This window comes from Oncorhynchus mykiss, chromosome 17, assembly GCF_057628025.1.
Source record: "Oncorhynchus mykiss isolate SJ-2025 chromosome 17, ASM5762802v1, whole genome shotgun sequence".
Lineage (NCBI taxonomy): Eukaryota > Metazoa > Chordata > Actinopteri > Salmoniformes > Salmonidae > Oncorhynchus > Oncorhynchus mykiss.
In genome coordinates this window covers 5366711-5389000 of record NC_143038.1, presented here as the reverse complement: position 1 = coordinate 5389000, position 22290 = coordinate 5366711, and the positions used below count along the sequence as shown (strand labels likewise).

General features: G+C 44.0%; 1 protein-coding gene and 1 long non-coding RNA gene across 8 annotated transcripts in view; one reads left to right on the top strand and one right to left on the bottom strand.

Annotated features, from left to right (window-relative positions):
• Window positions 1-14035, top strand: part of LOC110493527 (ras and Rab interactor 2) — a 50252-nt gene extending 36217 nt beyond the window's left edge. For 3 of the 7 annotated variants that reach the window (XM_036949452.2, XM_090204627.1, XM_036949453.2), the window contains 6 exons: window positions 2004-3410; window positions 6917-6999; window positions 7428-7653; window positions 8540-8671; window positions 9665-9828; window positions 10627-14035. In XM_036949452.2, the coding sequence (XP_036805347.2) occupies window positions 2004-3410; window positions 6917-6999; window positions 7428-7653; window positions 8540-8671; window positions 9665-9828; window positions 10627-10974 (2360 nt within the window). In that variant the 3' untranslated portion in view covers window positions 10975-14035. Of the gene's footprint in view, window positions 1-1158; window positions 1345-2003; window positions 3411-6916; window positions 7000-7427; window positions 7658-8539; window positions 8672-9664; window positions 10246-10626 lie in introns of those variants that run through there. The other 4 variants (XM_090204630.1, XR_016487700.1, XM_036949454.2 and 1 more) reach the window with 4 other exon arrangements.
• A 5548-nt stretch (window positions 14036-19583) lies between these two features.
• LOC110493525 (uncharacterized) lies at window positions 19584-21760 on the bottom strand. Its single transcript, XR_005036885.2, has 2 exons — window positions 20515-21760; window positions 19584-20400 (listed from the first exon to the last, which is right to left on the bottom strand). It is a non-coding gene; the product is annotated as an uncharacterized LOC110493525 (long non-coding RNA).
• Between the last annotated feature and the right edge of the window lie 530 nt (window positions 21761-22290).

Sequence of the window (22290 nt, the reverse complement as noted above, 5' to 3'; positions counted from 1 at the left end):
GCCACATTTCCATGGAGATTTAAACCCACACCAGTGTGTCGCCAGTGTTTTACAGAAAAGGCTGAGCCTTTTAGCTCAAACACTGCGGTAAATCCTGTACAGAAATGCATAATGGGTATTTTCTCTCTCAGGGGGCAAAAAGGATATTGTTTTGCGGCACCAAGATTTTATCAAAGGTTTTTCCAAGGGCAGCAGACTTTGGCTCGGCTAAGTCATTTCAACGTAGTTCATGAATTATTCATACTAACTACAAGGTCAAGAAGGGAATAGCGGACATTGTTCCCCCTACTGAATTGAGTTTGTTCACTCACTACATACACACCTTGTTGCAGTATACTCCATTACGGAAGGTTATGAATACATTACTGACACACAATTTAGCTCTGGGTACAGAGTCTGTCCAAGGCTCAGAAAGTAGTGGAGGAAGAAATGTCCTTTGAACTATCAGTAAAGCTCTCTGCAGGAGATCCATCCAGACTATACCCTGTGGGGTCACTGCTAAACCCAGCCCAGGATGAGTGCACTCTGGGTGGGGTAAAGAGCAGGGAGAGGTTGCCTGTCTCAGTCTAGCTCCAGAGGTCATGTTTCTCAAGTGGGCATTGCATCAATACCACCGAGTTGTTTCCGTCCCTAGACTAGAGAGGTGTGAAAAGACCTTTGAAGCGGTGCCCGACATAGCTCCGTCGCTCTCTGCCGTTCCAGATGTGTTGCTGTGCAGAGGGTGTGTGTGTGCTTGTGGAATTCAATGCGTACAGAATGTGCTTCGCAGTCCTCTAAAGTAACTTATGGAATCATTTATAACAGTCTGTAGATTCTATTACATGAATGCCATTATTCTGTAAAGTATTTCTTAGTGTGTGATTGTTTGTCTGAATGAGTTAGCACAGAGACTTGTGTACCAAGTGCCAGCAAACAATAGACTGATTCAGTGGATACAAGTGAAAAAACAGAAGAGACGATTGTAACGGAAACCAATGTCCTGCATTGCAGCAGGAAACTCGGGCAAAGAGAAGGGAGGTGGAGGGCGATCAGGAAAGAGGAGGGCCTATACCCTACTGTAGGCCTGTCCAGTGTGTAGACTCCTCCCACCACCCCTGTGGAATTTGCATGTGTGACTCCCTCTCCGTCTCTCTGTCTCTCTGGGTGTGTGTCTGTCAGGACAGCATTCTTGAATCAGTGCTGGGCGATGCAGGGCTGAGCTCACCACATTCTCCGCTGCCTCAGAAGAGCGTAGGATCACAGAGGAAAAGAGAGAAAGAAAGAGAGGGATATAAAAAGGTTGACTGCCTAACTACAGTGCTACTTGCACTATATTGTGGATGTGTCAGTGAACTGGAGGATAAAGTAAGTGGGAAAAGGGTGTTGATGGTAGTTCCTGTGGGTGTTCATGCATTTTGTTTGTGTGTTTGGGTCAAGGTTAGGGCTAGGCGGTTTGTAGGTTTCTGTGTATGAGGGTATGTATGTGTCTGTTTATGAGGGTATGTATGTCTGTGTATGAGGGTATGTATGTCTGTTTATGAGGGTATGTATGTGTCTGTTTATGAGGGAATGTATGTGTCTGTTTATGAGGGTGTGTATGAGTCTGTTTATGAGGGTGTGTATGTGTCTGTGTATGAGGGTATGTATGTGTCTGTTTATGAGGGTATGTATGTGTCTGTGTATGAGGGTATGTCAGTGTCTGTGTATGAGGGTATGTATGTATGTCTGTGTATGAGGGTATGTATGTCTCTGTTTATCGGGGTATGTATGTGTCTGTGTATGAGGGTATGTATGTGTCTGTGTATGAGGGTATGTCAGTGTCTGTGTATGAGGGTATGTATGTGTCTATGTATGAGGGTATGTGTCTGTGCATGAAGGTGTGAAGGTGTTTGTCTGTTTCTTTGAATGGTTATCATGACTTTGAGTGTTATTGGGTCAGGTTGTGGTTAGGCAGCTATTGGAGGTTTTTCAATGTATAGTGTGTGGACTCTGTTAATGATTCCTAATCTCTTTTCTCCTGTTAGGATTCTGGCACTCTGCTCTAGGCAGCCTGCGAAGGACAACCTCTCCCTCTCGCCCTCCACCACAGCGCCCTGACAGAGACGGTGACAACCAGGGTGCAGAGAGGACACAAGGGAAACAGAGTGTGACTCGCCACAACAGCGTTCCTCCAGCTCGTCCCCCTTCCTCCTCCTCCTCTCGCCTGGAGAGAAGCCAGTCCAACGGGGCTCTTTGCTTCGTCAACCCCCTCTTCCTCCAGACTCACCGGCGGCTTGAGGAAGACCCTCCATCCTCTTCCTCCTCTCCTTCCCCCTACGTCACACACTCTACCCCCAGCCCAGGAACTACCGGTGGGACGCCTTCGGCCCCTGTCACTGACCCCAACGTGAACAGGAAGTCACGCCCACCTCGGCCCCCGCCTCCCCATTCCCTCTTATTCCCGCCCCCCCGTTCCCTCTCCCAGCGCCGCCAAGCTCCCCCTCCCCCCACCCCTCTACCCCAGAAGCCCAAGAGCAGCATGCCCGAAACGCCCGCAGCCATTGTTGTCACCAGGCAACCACTGCAACCTTCATCCAATCAGAACCTTCGACCCACCCCTCGCCCTCCCATGGGTGCCAGGCACAGCAGCCATTCCAAAAAGATGACAAGCAGCGCCGCCATCCCTGTGCCCCACCAACACCCTCAGCACCCTCCTCCCCCACGCCCCAATAAACCTGACATCGACGCCCACCGGTGCCACATCGCTCTTGATGACGAAACTATTGCCAAGGCTCTGTCCCATGCCAAGCTTCCCCCTTGCCAGACACCAGCCATACCCGCTCCCTCCATAGTGGGAAATGGTGCTGGTAGCTCCCCCAGCCCTCCGGGTAAGACCCCCAGGCGAGAGGGACAAGAGGGGAGGCTGAGCGACATGTCCATCTCCACCTCTTCCTCAGATTCTCTGGACTACTCCCACACTCCCCTCTCCCTCCCCGCCAGCCCCCCTCTCAGATTACGGCATCACCTTGGCAACAACAAGGACAGCAGCGACGACGAAGACCTCTGTGACGAAGAAGAGGAAGACTACGGCGTCAGCCTGGAGAACGACCTGGACCAGGGCCTCCGTCCTCCCTTCAAAGCCCACCGGAGAGGGGTCGGGGTCAAAGTTGCGCTGAACTTCCGGAAAGTTTCTGGAGTCTTCAGCACGTTCATGACCCCAGAAAGGCGAGCCGTGAGGAGGATAGCGGAGCTCTCCAGGGACAAGAGTTCCTACTTTGGATGCCTGGTTCAGGATTATATCAGTTTTGTACAGGAGAATAAGGGGTGTCATACGTCAGGCTTAGACCTCCTGCAGACCCTCAGACAGTTCATGACCCAGATGAAGGCCTACTTGACACAGAGCTCCGAACTGGACCCGCCCATCGAATCCCTCATACCCGAGGATCAGATAGGTGAGTTTGTGTGTGTGGGGTGGGGGGGGGGGGGGTGTCTTTATGGCCTACTGTACATATCATTGAAACTCAGGCTACAAGGAAGCTGGTGTGTGGGTAGATACATACGTACTTCACATGAACGTCTGTATGAGTGTGTGGTTGTGGGTGTTTCTCATATCCCAATTATTTGCTCATGTTGGCTCTCTATCCGAGCACTTCAGCTCTAATAGGGAAGTAATACCTAAAAACTAGTTTCACAGTGACCTAATCCACTTACAACATATTTACAGTGATAAACTGTCAAGACTTAGTCTACGTACATGATGAAAATTAGCCCAGCTATTTGAAGCACTCCCTATTAGTCCATGTTAAGACAGACTGGTTATAGAAACCAGTGTTGGGTTACGGAGATGCCAGTGAGATGCCAGTGAGATGCCAGTGTACCCTCCCTTCCCTACAGTCAGTTATTCCTGGCCTCTCCAGCTTGGCACAAATTCACACAGTTGTGCCAAATGCCAAGCTTCTTTCGTGGTTCAATTGGAATGGCAAAAATTACAATTATCTCCCAACCAAAATCCCTAAATGTCAGGGATTCTTTTAATGTGGGACCAAATATGGTGTGACTTACTAGTGACAGAAAATAGGCCTAGTTAGAGGAGGCTACAATACGTAGTCCTCATTTTGACGACACGGAGCTGAAGCAAGCAAGTGATAATGTTTGACAGTAAAATTGTGATGGAGGCTGACTTAGCCAATGTTGTCAAATAGGGTTTTCATTGAGTTTGGGCTGAATACGTATTTGCATGATTATGTAGCCATAATTTTACACTCGTCTCTTTTCCCTTGTTCTTTGTAAACAACAACAGCCAAGCATTGTTCAGAGAAGAAGTGGTTGTTGGAGTGGTAGCTGACCTCTCTCTCTCTCTCTCTCTCTCTCTTTCTCTCTCTCGCTCTCTCTCTTTCTCTCTCTCTCTTTCTCTCTCTCTCTCTCTGTCTCTCTCCCTCTCTCTTTGTCTCTCTCCCTCTCTCTCTTTGTCTCTCTCCCTCTCTCTCTTTGTCTCTCTCCCTCTCTCTCTTTGTCTATCTCTCTCTCTCTCTGTCTCTCAATTCAATTCAATTCAAGGGGCTTTATTGGCATGGGAAACGTGTTAACATTGCCAAAGCAAGTGACTCTCTCTCGTTCAACTTAGAAGTATGCCAGGTAATAAACATAACAATAAAAGACGACCAATGCTCTCGATAGGTCTATGCATACATTTACTAAACCAGGCACATTAACATTCTGCGACCCAAAGGACAGTAACATAGGCTAGGATGTTCCGTGTTTGCCACCAGATACAATGTTTACAAGGTTTAGTCTCGACTAGTAACACAAATGGGATTCCTGTATAGACAGACAGACTGACGTAATGGTGAAAGCCGCAGGCTATGGAAGGCTTTCAGGAATAGAGAAGTGAAGCTTGGACCGTGCTCTCCTACACTCACTGTTGACATACTATGTCAGTGTAGACTGTATACTGTATGTATAAGAGGCGTTAGGTCAATGCGTTAAGTCAATGCTGAGACCAAGGTATCTCTTCCAGATGAGCCCTGTGTAGCACCACAATACACATTAAAATACAGTAAACACAATAGACCTCATATTCATATACACAATAGTATATGCCTTATTATACACAACAACAAAAGCTAATCATAAAAAACTAGACACATTCTTCAGTATGACGAGGTCCCCTAACAGTGATGAAGGACGTCTGGTTCTATGTAGAACCCTTCTTGCCTTCCAAAGAAACATCAAAGAACCCTCTCTTCCAAAAACAATGTAGAATGTTCAAGGTTGTAGGTAGAATCATTTGGCTTACAAAGGACCCTTGTCTTCCAAAAAGGGTTCTTCTGATCAAACTGGTTCTTGGTAGAACCCTATCTCTCCACAAAGAACCCTTTTGGAACCCTTTTTTCTAAGGAGTGTAGCCCATTGTTGCCCAAGACTTACAGTGTAGCCCAAGGCTTTACAGAGGAGGTATAGCAACATAACAAACATTGCCCAACATACCAAGGAGTCAAGGTCCTGAGAGGAAACCAGCAGTAAGGAAGTGTAGAGAGACGTGTGTGTGTGTTTACTTCATGTGTATGAACTACTAACCAGTGTGTGTTTATCCAGCTCCTGAGTCCATGTTAATAATCTACCTACCTCTCCATCTATTCAGAATCATATTTATTTTATTAGTTGTAGCCGACAGTAAGACGCTACCCAGTTTTTACCTTGGTTGACATTGCTTTGCTAAACTGGCTCATTTACATATAGGAATATAGTGCTGTGTAGTCTGTAGGGAGTGGGGAGTTTTCTAACCTTACACTTCCCCAAATCTACCTCTTTTTATCTTTCTTTCTCTATCTCTCTCTGTACACCCCCCTCTCTGTACTCCCCTCTCTCTCTCTCTCTCTCTCTCTCTCTCTCTCTCTCTCTCTCTCTCTCTCTCTCTCTCTCTCTCTGTACCTCTCTCTCTGTACCTCTCTCTCTCCCTGTACCTCTCTCTCTCTCTCTCAAGCTCTCTGTACCTCTCTCTCTCTCTCTCTCTCTCTCTCTTTCTCTCTTTCTCTCTTTCTCTCTCTCTTTCTTTCTCCCAGCTCTGTTTTCCTGGAAAACCCAGCATTGCTCATGTCAAACACCATAAAGCAGTCCTCCTTTCTTGACTTCTGCTACTCTCAGGTTTTCCACACAATAGGCCACTAGATTAATTTGGATGAAGTCCTTTTGCATGATACAGTGGCGTTAACCAATGCAAAACTACGGTTCAGTACCCAGCTGCCGGCTACGGTTCATGGGCTCTGTCACCGCTAGTTAATCAGCAGCAATGACTGAGAAACAGTTATTTGCTTGAAAACAGGTTGCACCGCTTCGCTGACCCTGATTTTATACAGTTTGAGGTCAGATGAAAAATAATAGAATAGGCTACGTGATGGATGTGAGCTATTGTTTTATCAAACTGTGAACTTTGTGTTCAAGGATGTATCCATTATTCTCCCGGGGATCTTGAGGTGATGTCCGTTAGTGCAGGTTCAGCTATGGTTATGGCTGGGTTATGTTTTAGGGCGAGGCAGTGGAAGTAGCTCTTCACAGCGTACGCACCATCGTACAGTAAAATGCTATTGCATGGTCAAACTGCATCTGGGTCAGTTTGTGTTTTTTAATGGTTGTGGATGGTATTTATTTTACGGCATGACTTTTTACAGCGTTTACGTTTACCGTTTTATTGCGGAAAAGCGTTTGCAGTGGCATGAGATTTACCCCCTTTAAAAGTTTGAAATGTGAAGCTCTTATGTAACGGAGAGTTTTACCACATCCTCCTAATTGTGTGAAACATTGATCGAACTCCAAAAAAAAGACGAAGAAAGCCCTGCACACGGCAGTGTGTCTTGATCCAGTTTAGATTTATTGAACTCCATTGACGACTCAATATGGGCCAAGCCAGTTTGGGGAAGCAGCCACTAACTCCCAACGTGTCTGTGTGTTTTATCTCTAGACTCTGTCCTGGAGAAGGCCATGCACAAATGTGTGTTGAAGCCGCTGAAGGGCGTAGTGGAAGTGGCCCTGCACGACTTCCAGGTGAGCTTTGTCTTCCATTGCAGCACCTGATAGAATCATAGTTGATTCGGAAAGTTAGTAGAACGTCAGTCAAGGAGCTCATGTCTTTTAACAGGATATATTTTATATGCAGTGTTTACACTAAGGAGAATCCTGAAATTGATGTCACCATAACCACAGGTCTGAGAGGTTTTCTCCCCTTCTGGTAATGACATTTCTATGATGGAAATAGAACAAATAGAAGGAACAATGATCATAGAAATGTAATTAATAGATGGCGATCATGACCATGATGATGATTCATAACCTTGTTTGTCTAGTAATTATATATCTATAACCATAACCTTGACCTTCCTCTCTCTCCTCTCCCATTTAAGCATTGGGGCTTTGTCACTTCTTATAGCTAAACTTCTACGCTCATAACCTTCTCCTCCTTCCTCTCCTCCTAGGTGAGCAGTGGAGGCTGGCAGCAGCTGAGGGAGAACCTGGCCCTGGCTAAGACCCGGAGGCCCCAGGACCTGGGTGTGGACGGGGCCGTGCCCCCTGACCCCATGGCCATCGAGAAGATCCGCCACAAGTTCCACAACATGAGGAAGATGTACTCCCCGGATAAGAAGGTGTCGCTGCTGCTCCGAGTGTGTAAACTCATCTACACCATCATGCAGGATAACTCAGGTAGGTGGGATTGGGGGGAGGATGTGTTTTGGGAGAGAGGGTGCATGTGCAGAGAGTGTGGATGAGTTCCACATATATGTCTATAGTGTACCTTGTTGTGTATTACACAAGATTGGGATCAATTCCATTTAAATTCAGTAAATTCAGGAAGGAAACTAAAAAGCACTTTTTCTTAATTCTTCTGTTTGATAAAATATTTTAGAAATTCTATTGAAATTCTATTGACCCCTAACCCTGTTTTATCTGCATGCTTCTGAGTGTGTGTGTTTGTGTGTTCATGTGTGTGTTTTCATCTGACCACACCTTTCCTATACCTCACCTTGCCTTTCCCCGCTGTGTAACTCTCTCTCAGGGTGGATGTACAGGGAGGATGACTTCCTGCCCATACTGGCCTACGTCCTGGCCCATTGTGACATGCCTTTATCTCTCTCTCTCTCTCTCTCTCACTCTCTTTCTCTCTCTCCTCTCTCGTCTCGCTAGTCGCTCTCTCTCTCTTGTCTCTTCTCTTCTTTCTCTCTCTCTCTCTCTCTCTCTCTCTCTCTCTCCCCCTCTCACTCTCTCTCTCTCTCTGTTCTCTCTATCTCTTCTCTCTCTCTCTCTCTCTCTCTCTCTCTTCTCTCTCGCTCTTGCTTGTCGCTCTCTCTCTCTCTTGTCTCTTCTCTTCTTTCTCTCTCCTCTCTCTCTCTCTCGCTCTCCTCTATCTCTCTCTTCTCTCTCTCCTCTCTCGCTCTCTCTTCTCTCTCTCCACTCTCTCCACTCCCTCTCAATTGACTTCAATTCAATTTGCTTCATTGGCATGACGTAAGAATGTACATATTGCCAAAGCTTACTTTGGAGATGTACAATATTAACATAAAAATAATAATAATCTGTCTCTCTCTCTCAGGGAGGATGTACGGAGCAGATGACTTCCTACCAATGCTGACCTATGTCCTGGCCCAGTGTGACATGCCTCAGCTGGACACTGAGATCCTCTACATGATGGAGCTGCTGGATCCCACACTGCTGCATGGAGAGGGTAGGTCTCCCATCACATAATGACACTGGATTCAATACCACAGTATACAGTTTACCTGGACTGATCATTGAAGAGGGGAGGTCTACCTGTCTGTCTTCTCCAACTGATCTATCGCTACCTTTTATCTATCAGAATGAGTCAAGCTCGTGTTGTGTCACGCTGCTAAGCGACCCAGTGAACTGGCCGTCTTGCAAAGTTTTGTGGTGACAGATTTCACCTTCACACCTTCACACCTTCACCTTCACACAAGTACAGGAGGCAGTGTCTGGACTGACAATAGATCTGCCTGGCCCAATCATAGTCCAACTTCAGGAACTTGGGTCAGGACAACACAATATGGTCAGTTCTCCTGTGTGTCCGTATCATAAACCACAGTAAAAACGCAGCCCTACCTCACTTTAACTCACAGTAATATTAGATCTAGACAGGTCTATAAAAAATTAAATCTAGTATCTTGGTACACTCTACCTAACATCATTTTTTTCTGCAATAAACAGGCAATTTATCTCAAAATCAAGTTCACAACCATGCATATGTGTTAGCTCAGGTCGTGCAAGGCAACTACAGGTCAAGTTCAAGCCCAGACTGGAAGGCAGGCTTGGTAGGAAACAATTGTGTTCCACAGGAAGACGATGTGAATTGGAATGTTCATAAGGTGTGGGTGGGTTCCCTTGGAAAAGGTATTGTCCCTCTAGTTAGTGGCTTCCTGATGATTATCTTACAAAGGGCACTTCCTCTAGTCCATTGTCCTGTTTTCAGTCCCAAACACACTGTAGGAGTGCAATGCGATATACTCACGTATAAACCAGAATGTATTCTTCACCAACATACAGACCGTATACGTCATTTTCCACCTCGTATAGCCTCGTTGACACATTAACACGACCACAGTCAAACTGCAGCATGCCCATATTGACATGTATTATATTTCTCTTCCTGGGTCTCCTCCTTCCCTGCCTGCTCTCCCCTTCTCCCCAACCTTCCCTCTCCCAGGTGGCTACTACCTCACCAGTGCGTACGGGGCCATGGCTCTCATCAAGAACTTCCAGGAGGAACAGGCAGCCAGGGTCCTCAGCTCCGAGGCCAGAGACACCCTGCACCAGTGGCACCGCCGACGCACCGCCCAGCGCACGGCACCCTCCGTGGACGACTTCCAGGTATCGCCCTGAACCCCATCCGACCCCCCCCACCCCAGGCAGTGAGTTTGAAAGAACACCCCCCTAAAACGCCTCCCCCGAGACGGGGACTGAATCTGCATGGCTCCAGTGTGAAGTTTCCCTTAAGTACAGATCTAGGATCAGCTTTCTTTCCCCCAGTCCTAACCTTAACCATTAGTGGGGGGAAATGCAAAACTGACCCAAGATTAGCGTCAAGGGGCAACTTCACTCAACACCAATCTGCATGAGATGCGCCGGTGGTGACATGCCGAGACTATCCCTCTACATCTGGATCTGTATTCAAAAATGATCTGGAACTATGAAGACACTTTTGGAAGAAAAATATGTGTTTGATTTCCGGGTTAGGGAAGGTCAAGAAGGGAGTGATATTGAGAAGGAAGCTGATAGGTAGATGAGGTAGGACTAATCTAATGCATGTGATTGTGCGCTAATGTCACGTTGTCTTGGTTTTTCTCTGTTCGCTCTGAAATGGCTGTGTCTTCCTGTAAACACCATACAAATAATAGAGGCTATAGAGTCGTACCAAAGCTACTTCATCTTTCTCCCTGTGTGTCTTAAAAAAAAAAAACATTCCTGTGTATTTGTGTCTCAGTTCTGATCCTGCATGAGCACCTGCATATAACTGATATCCGTGTAATGTTCTCTGTCTCTCTTTATGTCATTTTCTCCCATGTATTTTTGCATGTGTATATTTTATATCTGTTTTGCATGTTTGCATACATGTATATTTGGATCAATGATACCTGTATCACATTCCTTGTATCCCTTCTCCTTCAGAACTACCTGCGAGTCGCCTTACAAGAAGTCAACAGCGGCTGCACAGCCAAAACCCTCCTAGTCCACCCGTACTCCACCACCGAAGAAGTATGCTCGCTCTGCGCCTACAAGTTCAAAGTTCATGACCCCGAGAACCACTCCCTCTTTCTCATCACTGAGGCAACCAGTCAGCAGCTAGCCCTGGACACACACCCCCAGCGAATCAAAGCGGAGATACACAGCCACCAAAACTCGCAACCCTTCCATTTTGTCTACCGCAGAGTGCCCAACCTTAACCTGTGTATACCAGCTATCCCAGCTAACCAACACAATGGCAACTGCCTACTGCCTAGCCAATTGGATGAATGAAACTGAATTGAAATGAAATAAAAAATATTATTGATCCCTAGAGGGGACATTGGATTTTTCACTAGTGTACAAACACATACAGGAACAATTCAGACTCATACATCAGCACACATAGACCTGAGAGAGCACTGATGGAGGGTGGAACAAGTACTGCTGAGACTGAGGCAGTCCTAATATGGACACCACGCGGGTATGATGGAATGATACTGAATGGTGATACTGAGGATGTCCTAATATGGACGTGTATCCATAGAATGGTAGTGAATGGCGGAAATTGAAAAAATACACTGTATATTTCAACTATAGGGTCAGAGAATGTTGCTGTGTGTTGTGAAGGGATCCTAGACTACTCAATGGAAAAAGTAGTTCCTATTCTTCTAAAAGGAGACAGAAAGAGGAAGCAGGTGTGGAGAGAAGTGTCTGGTGTCTGCATGCATTTCACTCTCTTTTTTGGGATACGGCACGTGAGCGTCAGGAGTTGGTTGGTCAAGTCCAGTGTCGGGTCAGCTTGGACTTTGTGTTTCCTAAAGAAGGAGCACAAAATGGCCGCCGCAGAGCCCTCCATACTCTGATACGCGCGCTCTGAGAACTGACTGACGTTTCTAGTAGTATGACTGGGGCCTGAAGTATACTTTTTTAAGAAACACCCTTGTGTGACTCTTTTGTGAGGTCATCGGACCAGGAAGTTCTCTTACATCACATCCTCATGGTCTGTTTTCGTTACAAGGACAAATGTACATGCATGCTCCTCTTGCAGAAGTCAGTGTATCTGACTGTCTTCTTCTAACACTGGGACCTGGTTAGAGAACGCTGAGCTTCTGCTCCTTTCCGGTGCTTGACTTGGGCAGGAGCTCATCGAAGCTAAGTACCTGCACCTCAAATGTTCTGCTGCTTGAGCTCCTGTTCCTCTTATAGAATATTAGCTCAAAAGTATTGTGGAGCCCCTGCACCTGAATTTGAACAGTACCGGCAGCCAGAATCAAGTCCAGCGCTGCTGCTTTCTATCCAGGTCAACACATAGAATGGGATGACCCGACTGTGTGATCTCACAGTTGTCTTTTACATTACCTCTGGGGCTTGATTCAATCCGTATCACCGAAATCCAGCGCTATAGCGGAAGGTTGACGTTTATTGTCATTGAGTCTTGCCCTGGGAGCAGCAGTGAGCGATTTCCGCTAGATGGGCCAGCTGCAAAGCCAAAATTGTCTAATTCGTAAAAATTCATGAAAACTAAATGTAGCTTTTTGGTCATAATTTAAGGTTAGAGTTAGGCATTCGGGTTAGCGGTGTGTTTAAGGTTAGAGTTAAGGTTAGGTTTTTATGACTTTGTGGCTGTGCCAGCTAGTGACCACTCTGTAGAGCTGACTCCAGAGCAAGATTCATGACAATAAATGCCAACCTGCATTTAGCATGCTTGATTTCTGATTGAGCTGACAAAATGCAGTTTACTATGAATGCAGTCTCCATAAACGTGGGAACATTGCCATTAAATGTAAATCGCGCTATAACTTTGAACTTCAGCGATATGGTTGAATCAATGTTGTTTCCACATCATTTTTTTTAAATCATTGAAAAAACGTGGATAGACATTGAATTGACGTCTGTGCCCAGTTGTCCTGGTGTGATGTGTGAAGAAGCTAAACAGATGCTTTGCGATGGTTGGCTGGACTTTCATGTGGATTTGGCGACCCCTGCAAGATAATTGAAGAATGGCTTGCAGCAGAATGGACATCATATCAACTTGCGTACTCTTGAGTTTACAACCTAAATGTAATTTGCAATGCCATTATATTCAAACAAAAGAGAAACCCGCAGACTGCTCTTGCTGGTATTACTTGTTTTGAAATATGCTTTAATAAGAGCAAGAGCAATGTGCAGGTTTCTCTTTTCTTTGCGGTTATCATATTCCCTCGCACCTGCAACCAGATAAGTCAGATGTGCGAGTGTTTTTTGAAATAAGAAATACAATTATATCAAATTATATAAGTGAATATATTTTTGTGTAGCATTTTGTCTGATTATTTTGCTGCAGTTGCTGGTCAACTGTAGACAACGTAAAAGTGTAAGATTGTGTTTTTATAGGAAAATTCTATTTTATTTGGATTGAAAACGTAACCAGTGTGTTCCTGAGATCATTTCCCCCACATGCCGTACGATTTTATGCCAGTAAATTAAACCAATAAATATTTTGGAGACAGAATCTGAATTGACTCAACTAAACGTGTGTCTATATCAACTGTCTCAGCAAATGGGAATGACTGTATTCAAAGTTGTACTGGAAAGTTGATATTGTATTTGTTGTTGAGAATATGCTATTTTTGTTTCTGTCTGTTATCTATAGGGGTCACTGGTTCCTTATCAGCTATTGAGAAGAGATTTGAATCTAAACTAATTTCCCCTTGAGGATGAATAAAGTACAATCTCATCTCAGTCAGTATTAGTGTGTATTACTGAGAGAGTTTGGTGATCTCTAAAAAGAGAACGGTCAACCGTTTTATTGAGATAAGTATTGTACAGTCAGTTGATATAATGGTAATCATTCGGTAACGACATAACCATTTCTAACCATTTTAATACTGCACATACTGACATTCTCCTGACACACTTTGTGATTGCTAACACCTGTATGATTTTCTTCCGTCACTGTTTTGCCCTATTCGAAACGTGACGAGTAGAAATTGATATGTAGTATGTTCGAATAATATTAAAACACTACTGCTAAACCAACCAAACTGTATTTTTAATCTTGTATATATTCTGGGGGATTTTTTTTTTTAAATGTATTTTTCGAATTGTAATGCAAAGAAAGTTGATGAAATATATGCGAGATGGTGTTGGGTGTCCTCCCCCAAAAGCCCTGTAGCCTTTCTTTGACTATTGCACCCATTAAAACTAAAACTCCCTATTATGGGGTTCTTTTGTTGACTCTGAGTGACCATTTGTTGCCATGTTGGACTAAAGTAGGAGTGAATATACTTTAATAAGAAATAACATGCATCTAAAATGTTACTCCACAAACAGTTACTGTCGTTTGTCTTTGAATAAAAACACCACAATGTAATCCATTTGAACAGTTTTATTTGTCGATTACATTTAGCAAATCACAAATGTGAAAAATGAAATGCAGAAATTAGTATGTGTGTAAATATATCCATGATATAAACAAGAGTCGTTAAAGCTAGATCGGACACAGTATGAACCTCCTTCGGTGCATTCAGTGGGATATGTGCCTTTACGCATGAATCAATATCTTCTTATCTCCTCTCCTTTCTTTTGCATGTTTTTCGATCTGGTGTTGTTTGCCATAAGCATATGGTGGCCAACACTTCAACTGTCTCTTGACTTTAGACTAGAGCCTTTTCAGACTCCAATGCGTGATTACAGTTTTTTTTTCTGAATGCTTAAACACTAACAGTGATTCTTGAAGCACTATCTCTGAAACCATTAACACTTGTAGCCGATGCATTTACCAAGTGTGCCAAACTGAATGCACGTTCTCTGCTTTACACTGAGTTTGTAATTTTATAACACACTTTTTTTGCAAAACTGTAAACACCACCCACTGCTTTTACACTCAGTTTGCAATTTAATAACACACTTCTAGCAAAACTGTAAACATTGGTCTCTACATTGCTACACTATTTCGCCAATTGCCTTTCCACGTTGACACATGGGAAAACACTTTTAGATAATGAGTTCACTTACAAATCATAGCTTGAGAACTATACATAGGCCACTGGTAAACATTTGGTTTGGACAACAATGGAGGCCAATATTGGACAGAGAGGAAGAGGGGTGAGAACTGGAGGAGGACGAGGAGGTGAAGAAGTAGGAGGAGGAGGAAGAGGTGAAGTAGGACGGGGGAGAAGGAGAGGAAGGGGAGTCAGGAACACAATAACGGATGAAATCATGTTGTCAGCCATGGGATGAGCATGAGGGAGGCTGGGCAACGGGTTCAACCAAATCTGAGCCGTTATACTGTTGCAGGTATCATCCGGATATTTCGAAATGAGAACCGGTAAGCATCTGTAAGGGCTGTAGTCTTACTGGTACAGTAATATGTACTGTACTTTCGTAATGAGAAGGATCTATCACTAAAACCATTCAAATGTTTTAACAGAACTGCAAGAAAACCCGTATCTGGTGGAAGAGGTGGACTGCTCACCCCAGAGCTGGAGACCCACATTGTGGTCATTGCAAATAACTGTATCAGACTCAGAGACCTGCAGGACCACATAATGGTAGATAACACCATATTCCTAAACGTCAACAGAGTGAGTCCTAAACGTCAACAGAGTGAGTCTCTGCACGGTCGTCTACTGAAACGCAATAGAATTAGGATGAAGCAGTCTCTTTCGAAATAAACTCAGACTGTGTAAAACAACTGAGATATGAGTATGTGCAGGTAAACTATACTATCCTAGCATTGGTACTGGATCTGGAAGTGTATGGTGCTACATAATATTGACTGATCCCTGTCTTTTCATACTGTGCTACATTGTTTTGTCTTGTCTCTTTCAGAGAGACATGGAGCTAGAAGCAGATGCAGTGCAACATGAGCTAATATATGTGGATGAGGCAGGTTTCAAACTTGCAAAGACAAGGGGCCGCGACAAAAATATAGTCGGACACAGTGCCATCATCAACGTATCGGGACAACGTGGTGGCAACATAACAATGTGTGCGGCTATTAGTCAAAACGGAGTCCTTCGCCATCATGCAATCCTAGGCCCATACAACACTGCACACATCACATTTCTGGACACCCTCCACAACAGACTAATCCCCAATGGCCAGGGGCCAGAGTAGCCCAGGTACGTTATCGTCTGGGACAATGTTAGTTTCCACCCGGCTGCTGTGGTCCGCAATTGGTTCACAGGTCACCCACCCACTTTTCATCGCTCTCCTCATACACTCAGTTCTTGAATCGTATTGAAGAATTCTTCTCTGCATGGCGTTGGAAAGTGTATGATCGCCAGCCCCACCAACGCATAGCCCTTCTACAGGTATTGGAGGAGGCTTGTGGAGACGTCGATCAGCGGTCATGCCAGGCCTGGTTACGGCACTCCAGGCAATACTTTCCGCGCTGCCTAGCTCAAGACAACATCGCATGGGATGTGGATGAAGTCTTATGGCCAGACCCACAAAGAAGGTGAGATGTAGCCTATTATTTTTCTATTCTTTTTTTTTCTAGCACAAATGTTTTTTGTTTTCTTCTACTGCGCTTTTGTTGTTTGAGGAGTATTAGAATATTTTGAGAATAAAAAACAACTTTTCCCCCTTATTTGTATTGACAGTGTGTTACGTTTGGAATACACATCCATAATTTACACATTTGGATACCTATGTGTATGAGTGTTTAAAACATGACAACTTTATTGCAAACTGCGCAGCAGGGCATGTATACCGTCAGTTCGTATTTGGTGCTTTGTGTCTAACGACTCTCCTCTTCTTCTGACGAGGAGTAAGAGATGTCGGACCAATGTGCAGCGTGGTAAGTGTCCATTTTAATATATACAACTGAACACTACAAAATAATAACGTGACTGAACAAACGAAAATCGAACCAGTCCCGTATGATACATACACAGGAAACAATCACCCACAACTCAAAAGTGAAACCAGGCTACCTAAATATGGTTCTCAATCAGGGACAACGATTGACAGCTGCCTCTGATTGAGAACCATACCAGGCCAAACACAGAAATCCCAAAACATAGAAAAAGGAACATAGACAACCCACCCAACTCACGCCCTGACCATACTAAAACAAAGACATAACAACAGAACTAAGGTCAGAACGTGACATCGTTTGCTTATTGAAATGTATCGATGCAAAAACACATTTATTTTAAAGAGTTTGAAGAGTTTTGCAAGAATTGTTTGCTTTTGCAAGAGATGTATAACGTTTTGCTGGTTTGTTGTAAGGTTTTGTGGTTAGTGTGTAGAGTTTAGTAAAAATAGCCTATAGTTTCAAAGATGGTGCCTAAGCAATCAGAAAAAAATGTAATGCGATAGCCTGGCAAACTCCATCTCAAGTGATCCATATAAACTCTGGAGCAGCGGTCTAAAATGTGTTGGCTTTCCAACTCATCATGGATGTCCTCAGTGGCTATATCGTGGGATCTCTGGTCTGAGTAAATGGCCGGTCAGCGCAATGACGTCCAAGTGTATATAGCAAATCATCAAAAATAGGGTGCAAGGTGGGCGTTTCTTCCCTGTGAGAAGGACCACAGTGATCCCGACATGATGTCATAGTATCGGGAAGTAGGGATGCTGAGGGTGTTGCGTCACCCCCTGATAAATTAGAACGTTTTTTTTTTGTATTAATAAGCAACAATTATTTTCACAAAAGTAGTGCAGTGGGCCTTTACTAGTCCTGTATTAGTGGACTGATATGGCCATCTGAAGCACACGCAACATTTTCATTTGATGAGTGATAATTAACCATGGATTGATTATTCAACGTTGCTCATATCTCTCACCCATGATCGTCCATCTAACTAAGTGGCACGAGTTTCGATGTGAATTTCGACGTGCTGTTATCAGCTGGGGGAAGACAAGACGAACTGTGCAGTGGGGAACGAACAATAGACCTACCAACATCAGAAAGCTGTCCTTGGTGTAAGAGTTGTGTAATTGTATTTTTCGTTTGTGATATTGAAATTAGTGTGTTAACCACACAGGTCTATTTAGATGAAGGAAAATATGTTTCCAAATGGCTAATTAATTCATTTTTTTTTTGTAATTAGTTCATTCTATTCACTATAGGGTAACTAACGATGACACTTCCCAAACTGTGGCAAAGTCAATGCCACATGTCTAACCTATGCAGAGTTCTTCTTCCCCCTGGCACTAATGTCATCACTGTTCAACTGAACCGTGATGTCAACATATAGGTCTATGTTTAAAAAGTCAAGCAGCTCCTGCATCAGTGGTTTACTTCTATTATTTAGCGATTTATGTTCCTCGTGGAGCACCATGGGGAAACGTTCTAACATAGTATGCCCTCAGACTTCTAGGACCTGTGAGATAATGCACTACTAAAGGAGTTATCGATATGTTACAGTGTTCTTCCAATAAGATTTATATTGGGAAAACATCCCGCGCCCTGAAAGTACGCTTTGGAGAACATATAAACGACTATTAGACATCAGGATACAGTATCACCTTGTCAGTTGCGAGACACTTTATACAACAAAATCATTTTTATGAATCAATTGCGTTGCGATCAAAGAAGTTAATCCGCCAAGCAGAGTAGGTGATTACGACAACAAATGACTCCAAAGAGATGCCATGTGGGTATATGCATTAAATTCTGCATCTCCACACGGTTTAAACTAATAATTATATTTCACCTCCTTCCTATAGGCCAAATTTAGACTGTTACAAGAACACTGTCCTTGCAGATTTTGCATATCGTTTATGAGTTAGCCCCACATATTTATGGACGGCTGAGCCTGATATCCCTTGTGGAAAAGTATCTCGTGAATTGACATAATGTATTCAAGTGAGCAGACACCTAAGGCAATTGAATTGTCATTGGTGCCCGCTCTCATACCTTAGAATTCTGTATTTCTTTGTGACTAACTTGTTTGTATACAGGTAGACCAGAAAAGACACATCCCTGATTGGCAGATGAGTGGCAACCCTGATTAAAAGCACCTGCTACTCATCAGTTGTTCCCTAAAAAAAGCTGTTTTGAATTCAAATAAAATTGCATCTACACACTGAAGAAAGCTGTAAAGCCAAAAGTCTGTTGTACGCTATTCCTAATGCATTTCAAATCATTTTTAAAATATAGTAATTAAGTAGACCTAATCTTTATGCTACACCTTTTTGTTTGAACTCACGGCTTTTACGCACCAGCCAAGCATCTGGGACAGCGCGATGGTTCCCTTTGGATTCATATTATTCCAACCTCATAGGTTATAAATATAAAAATAAAAAAAATTAAAATTACATTTTGACTATACTACCTCTTTAAATTGTTAGTTTCCTGGCCTCTGGCTTTCTGTGTGATACTTTCAGCTAAATAAACAAATACAAATAATGTATTAAATCGTGCGGGGGTTAATAAATAATGTCTAGGTTTGGAAAAGCAGGAAGAAAAAATAACCATAAAGGACCACGTCAATGATAAGATTAAGGTTTTCCCCTACTAGTAATGTTTTTGGTATAACAAAACATTGTGACTATTTTACATGAACTCTCAATAGCCCTATTATGTTATTTTGTCGTCCCATTAATGAAGTACAGTATCATTATAGGGCATAGCCATCTGGAGACGTTTTCACCACCCACACTTCTCACTCCCCACCCCATTCATCTGCCTCTCTCCCCTCACGAGCCATCAATCAACACACAGATCGGTATGGTAGAACAAAAGTCATTTTACCTAACTTTTTCTATTGTGAATATAATTTACCTACCCCAGATAGTAGGCCTGTGTTAAGGTTCACCTACCCATTACTACTACATGCATAATTCCACAGGCCTCTAAAGCATATTTGTGTTTTTCTTGGAATAAAAACACAATTTAACCAACTTTATTTGCATAGTAGATTTAGCTAAAAGTATCACAGAGAAATAATCCCCCCCAGGACAAGCACGGTCAACTGATTTTTATTTAACTAGGCAAGTCAGTTAAGAACAAATTCTTATTTACAATGAAAGCCTACCCCAGCCATATCCGGACAACGCTGGGCCAATTGTGCGACGCCCTATGGAACTCCCAATCATGGCCGGATGTGATACAAGCCTGGCTTATAACCAGGGACTGTAGTGACGCCTCTGCGCTGAGACGCAGTGCCTTAGACCGCTGTGCCACTCGGGATTTATGCATTCACAGAAGCGCCAACTTATATAAAGAGTGCAAAACACATGTGAACCATTAAAGACACGGTAATATTCGTTGAAAATATCCATGACATGAAACAAGTACGGTATTGTGCCCTCGCCTTCAGTCTTATGCATTAATTAGTCTCTTCCTCCTCTCCTCTATTGCTCTGATCCACAGTCAGTGCACAGCTTCGAACATTTGTGGGTGCAAGACCCACAAACAAATCGGTGACACTGTGCACAGCTTTCATGGGCCTGGTTCCGTGCACACTGCGGCTTCACCTGGCACTGTGTTCTCTTCCAATTAGGGAGCTGGATGGGTGCCCGGGAAGGAGGCGGTGCGGCCTTGGCTGCCTCCTTGGCGGCTGCAGCTGCCTTCGTCTTGGCGCTCGTGTGGTTCTCACGAAGCTCCCATGCCAGATCCATGATGAAATCTCTCCTCGGGGTTGTCTTACTGGTGCACTGGGTGAACAAAACGTGCGCGTTGATAGCAGCCAGGTCAAACAGGTTGTAGAATACGGCAACAGGCCAGCGACGAGTACCCCATTTCACCGTGAACTGTCTGGCCATCTTATCCACACCAACCTGGAATAAAGTACTAAACATGAGCAAATAGCACAAAAATACAATTTGTTACAGAAGAGCACAATGCATGAAATATGGCAAGGTGCGCCTAAATGTATAGGACTAATAGCCTACATTTCTTCTGTTATAGTGCGCCAGGGTCTCTGGTTTTCTCTTTGTGTCACCGCCAATGGCAACTGTCAGATGATTAGTACTCAGGATACAGACGTTTTTTCTAGGCTTCTCTCTGTACACCGTAAGTGTTGCTTTGTCGTGCTTCTGCACTGTTGTGGAGAACAGCTCTGCTTGTGACTGGTTACATGCAGATGGAGGCAGCTCCAGTCTCGTCTTATTCACCGCCCCGACCAGGCTTGTGTTCTTGTCAATCAACTTGTTAACCAATGGCAGTGAGGTGAAGACATCGTCCATGTTGACATTTCTCCCCTCACGGAGGTAAGGTTCCATGAGTCGCATAACCATATGTTCAGGCTGCTGAGATTCACCTTTCCCCAAATACGGAAAGACATTCAGCAAGTACTTGCTGTCGATGTCAGCTGCCAACTGAAACTTCGTGCCCCACTTGTCTTGCTTTTAGGGGATGTACTACGTAAAGCGACATTTCGTTTTCGTGGGGAACCAGTGCTCCACAACGGTGATGTTCACTCCTGGCTTGTAAGAGGTAACACATCTCTGTACAAACGCGTCCCAAACTTGATTCTCAATTTGTCAGTATCCAGGCGCATGCGTCTGGTCTCTCTTGCATCAACATGCAGGTATCGCATGATCTCTCTGAAGCGGTTCCATGGCAAGGTATCTCGGAAGAAAGTGATCCCATACCTGTCTGACCAGAGGCTCTCCAAACTCGTGTTCTTTCCTCCGTACAGTCCCCGGACATACAGGAGCGCAATGAACGCTTCCAGCTCATCCACAGACATGTCCCACGTGTTGTCTCCTTTCGCTCTGTGCGCCTCAGCTACAGTACAGTCCTTGATGTGCTGCAACATCTCCATGTTACATAAACAATGAAAGCTGTCGAATGCTCTGTCGATTTTGTCTTTTGCGTAAAGTGAGGGCCTGACTACACTGGGATTCCATTATGTGCTGATAATCTACTCGGAGCATTGTCAGCAGGCAACGTGCCTGCACAGTGGGCATAATTCGGGCTCTCTTGCGCCGAGGCAGCTCAGGCTCCTAATCAGAATCGCAGTCAGAATCAGAATGTAATGAACAATTCCTCTATTGGTCATCTGAGTCGATCAAGTTCCTCCCCTCCATCTGACCCCATCTCATTCAAATCTCAGAGTTATCAGCGCTTCTCGCACCTCCATTCTCGGTCTTGCTATTGTATGAACGACTTCCGCTTCCACGCCACCCCTCTCTCGTTTTTTCCAGCTTCTTCTTCTATGATAATGGCGGCCAGCAAACAAACGTTAAAGGTGCATGCCACCACCTACTGTGCACAATCACAATGGAGTTTGTGCACAATCACGGTTTACAACATCACATTTCTAAATCCTCCTACCCAACTCCGTATTTCTGAGTTAATGAAAGAGCCCTGCTAACTTCTAACAGTACAGTTTATTTTAATGAATGTTAAAAAACGTGAACGTTTTAATACTTATCAGCAATACATGTACAATATATAAAATACAAATGTTATTAATGCATGTTCTCATTCATTTTAGAACGTTTTAAGGAGTTTAAAAAACACAAAACGCCCCAAAAAACAGTCCCCTGTGCTTGTAGTGGTATATACAGTAACTTATAACATATGTTGAATCATGCAAGGCTGATATTCAGTGAGGTGGTGATAAATGCACAAATCACTAATTGTCAATGGAATTTTAGAATTCCTGTGTTCATTGACCATTTCAATTAAAATCACTGTCTGTTTCTAAGAATTTGTAAGAT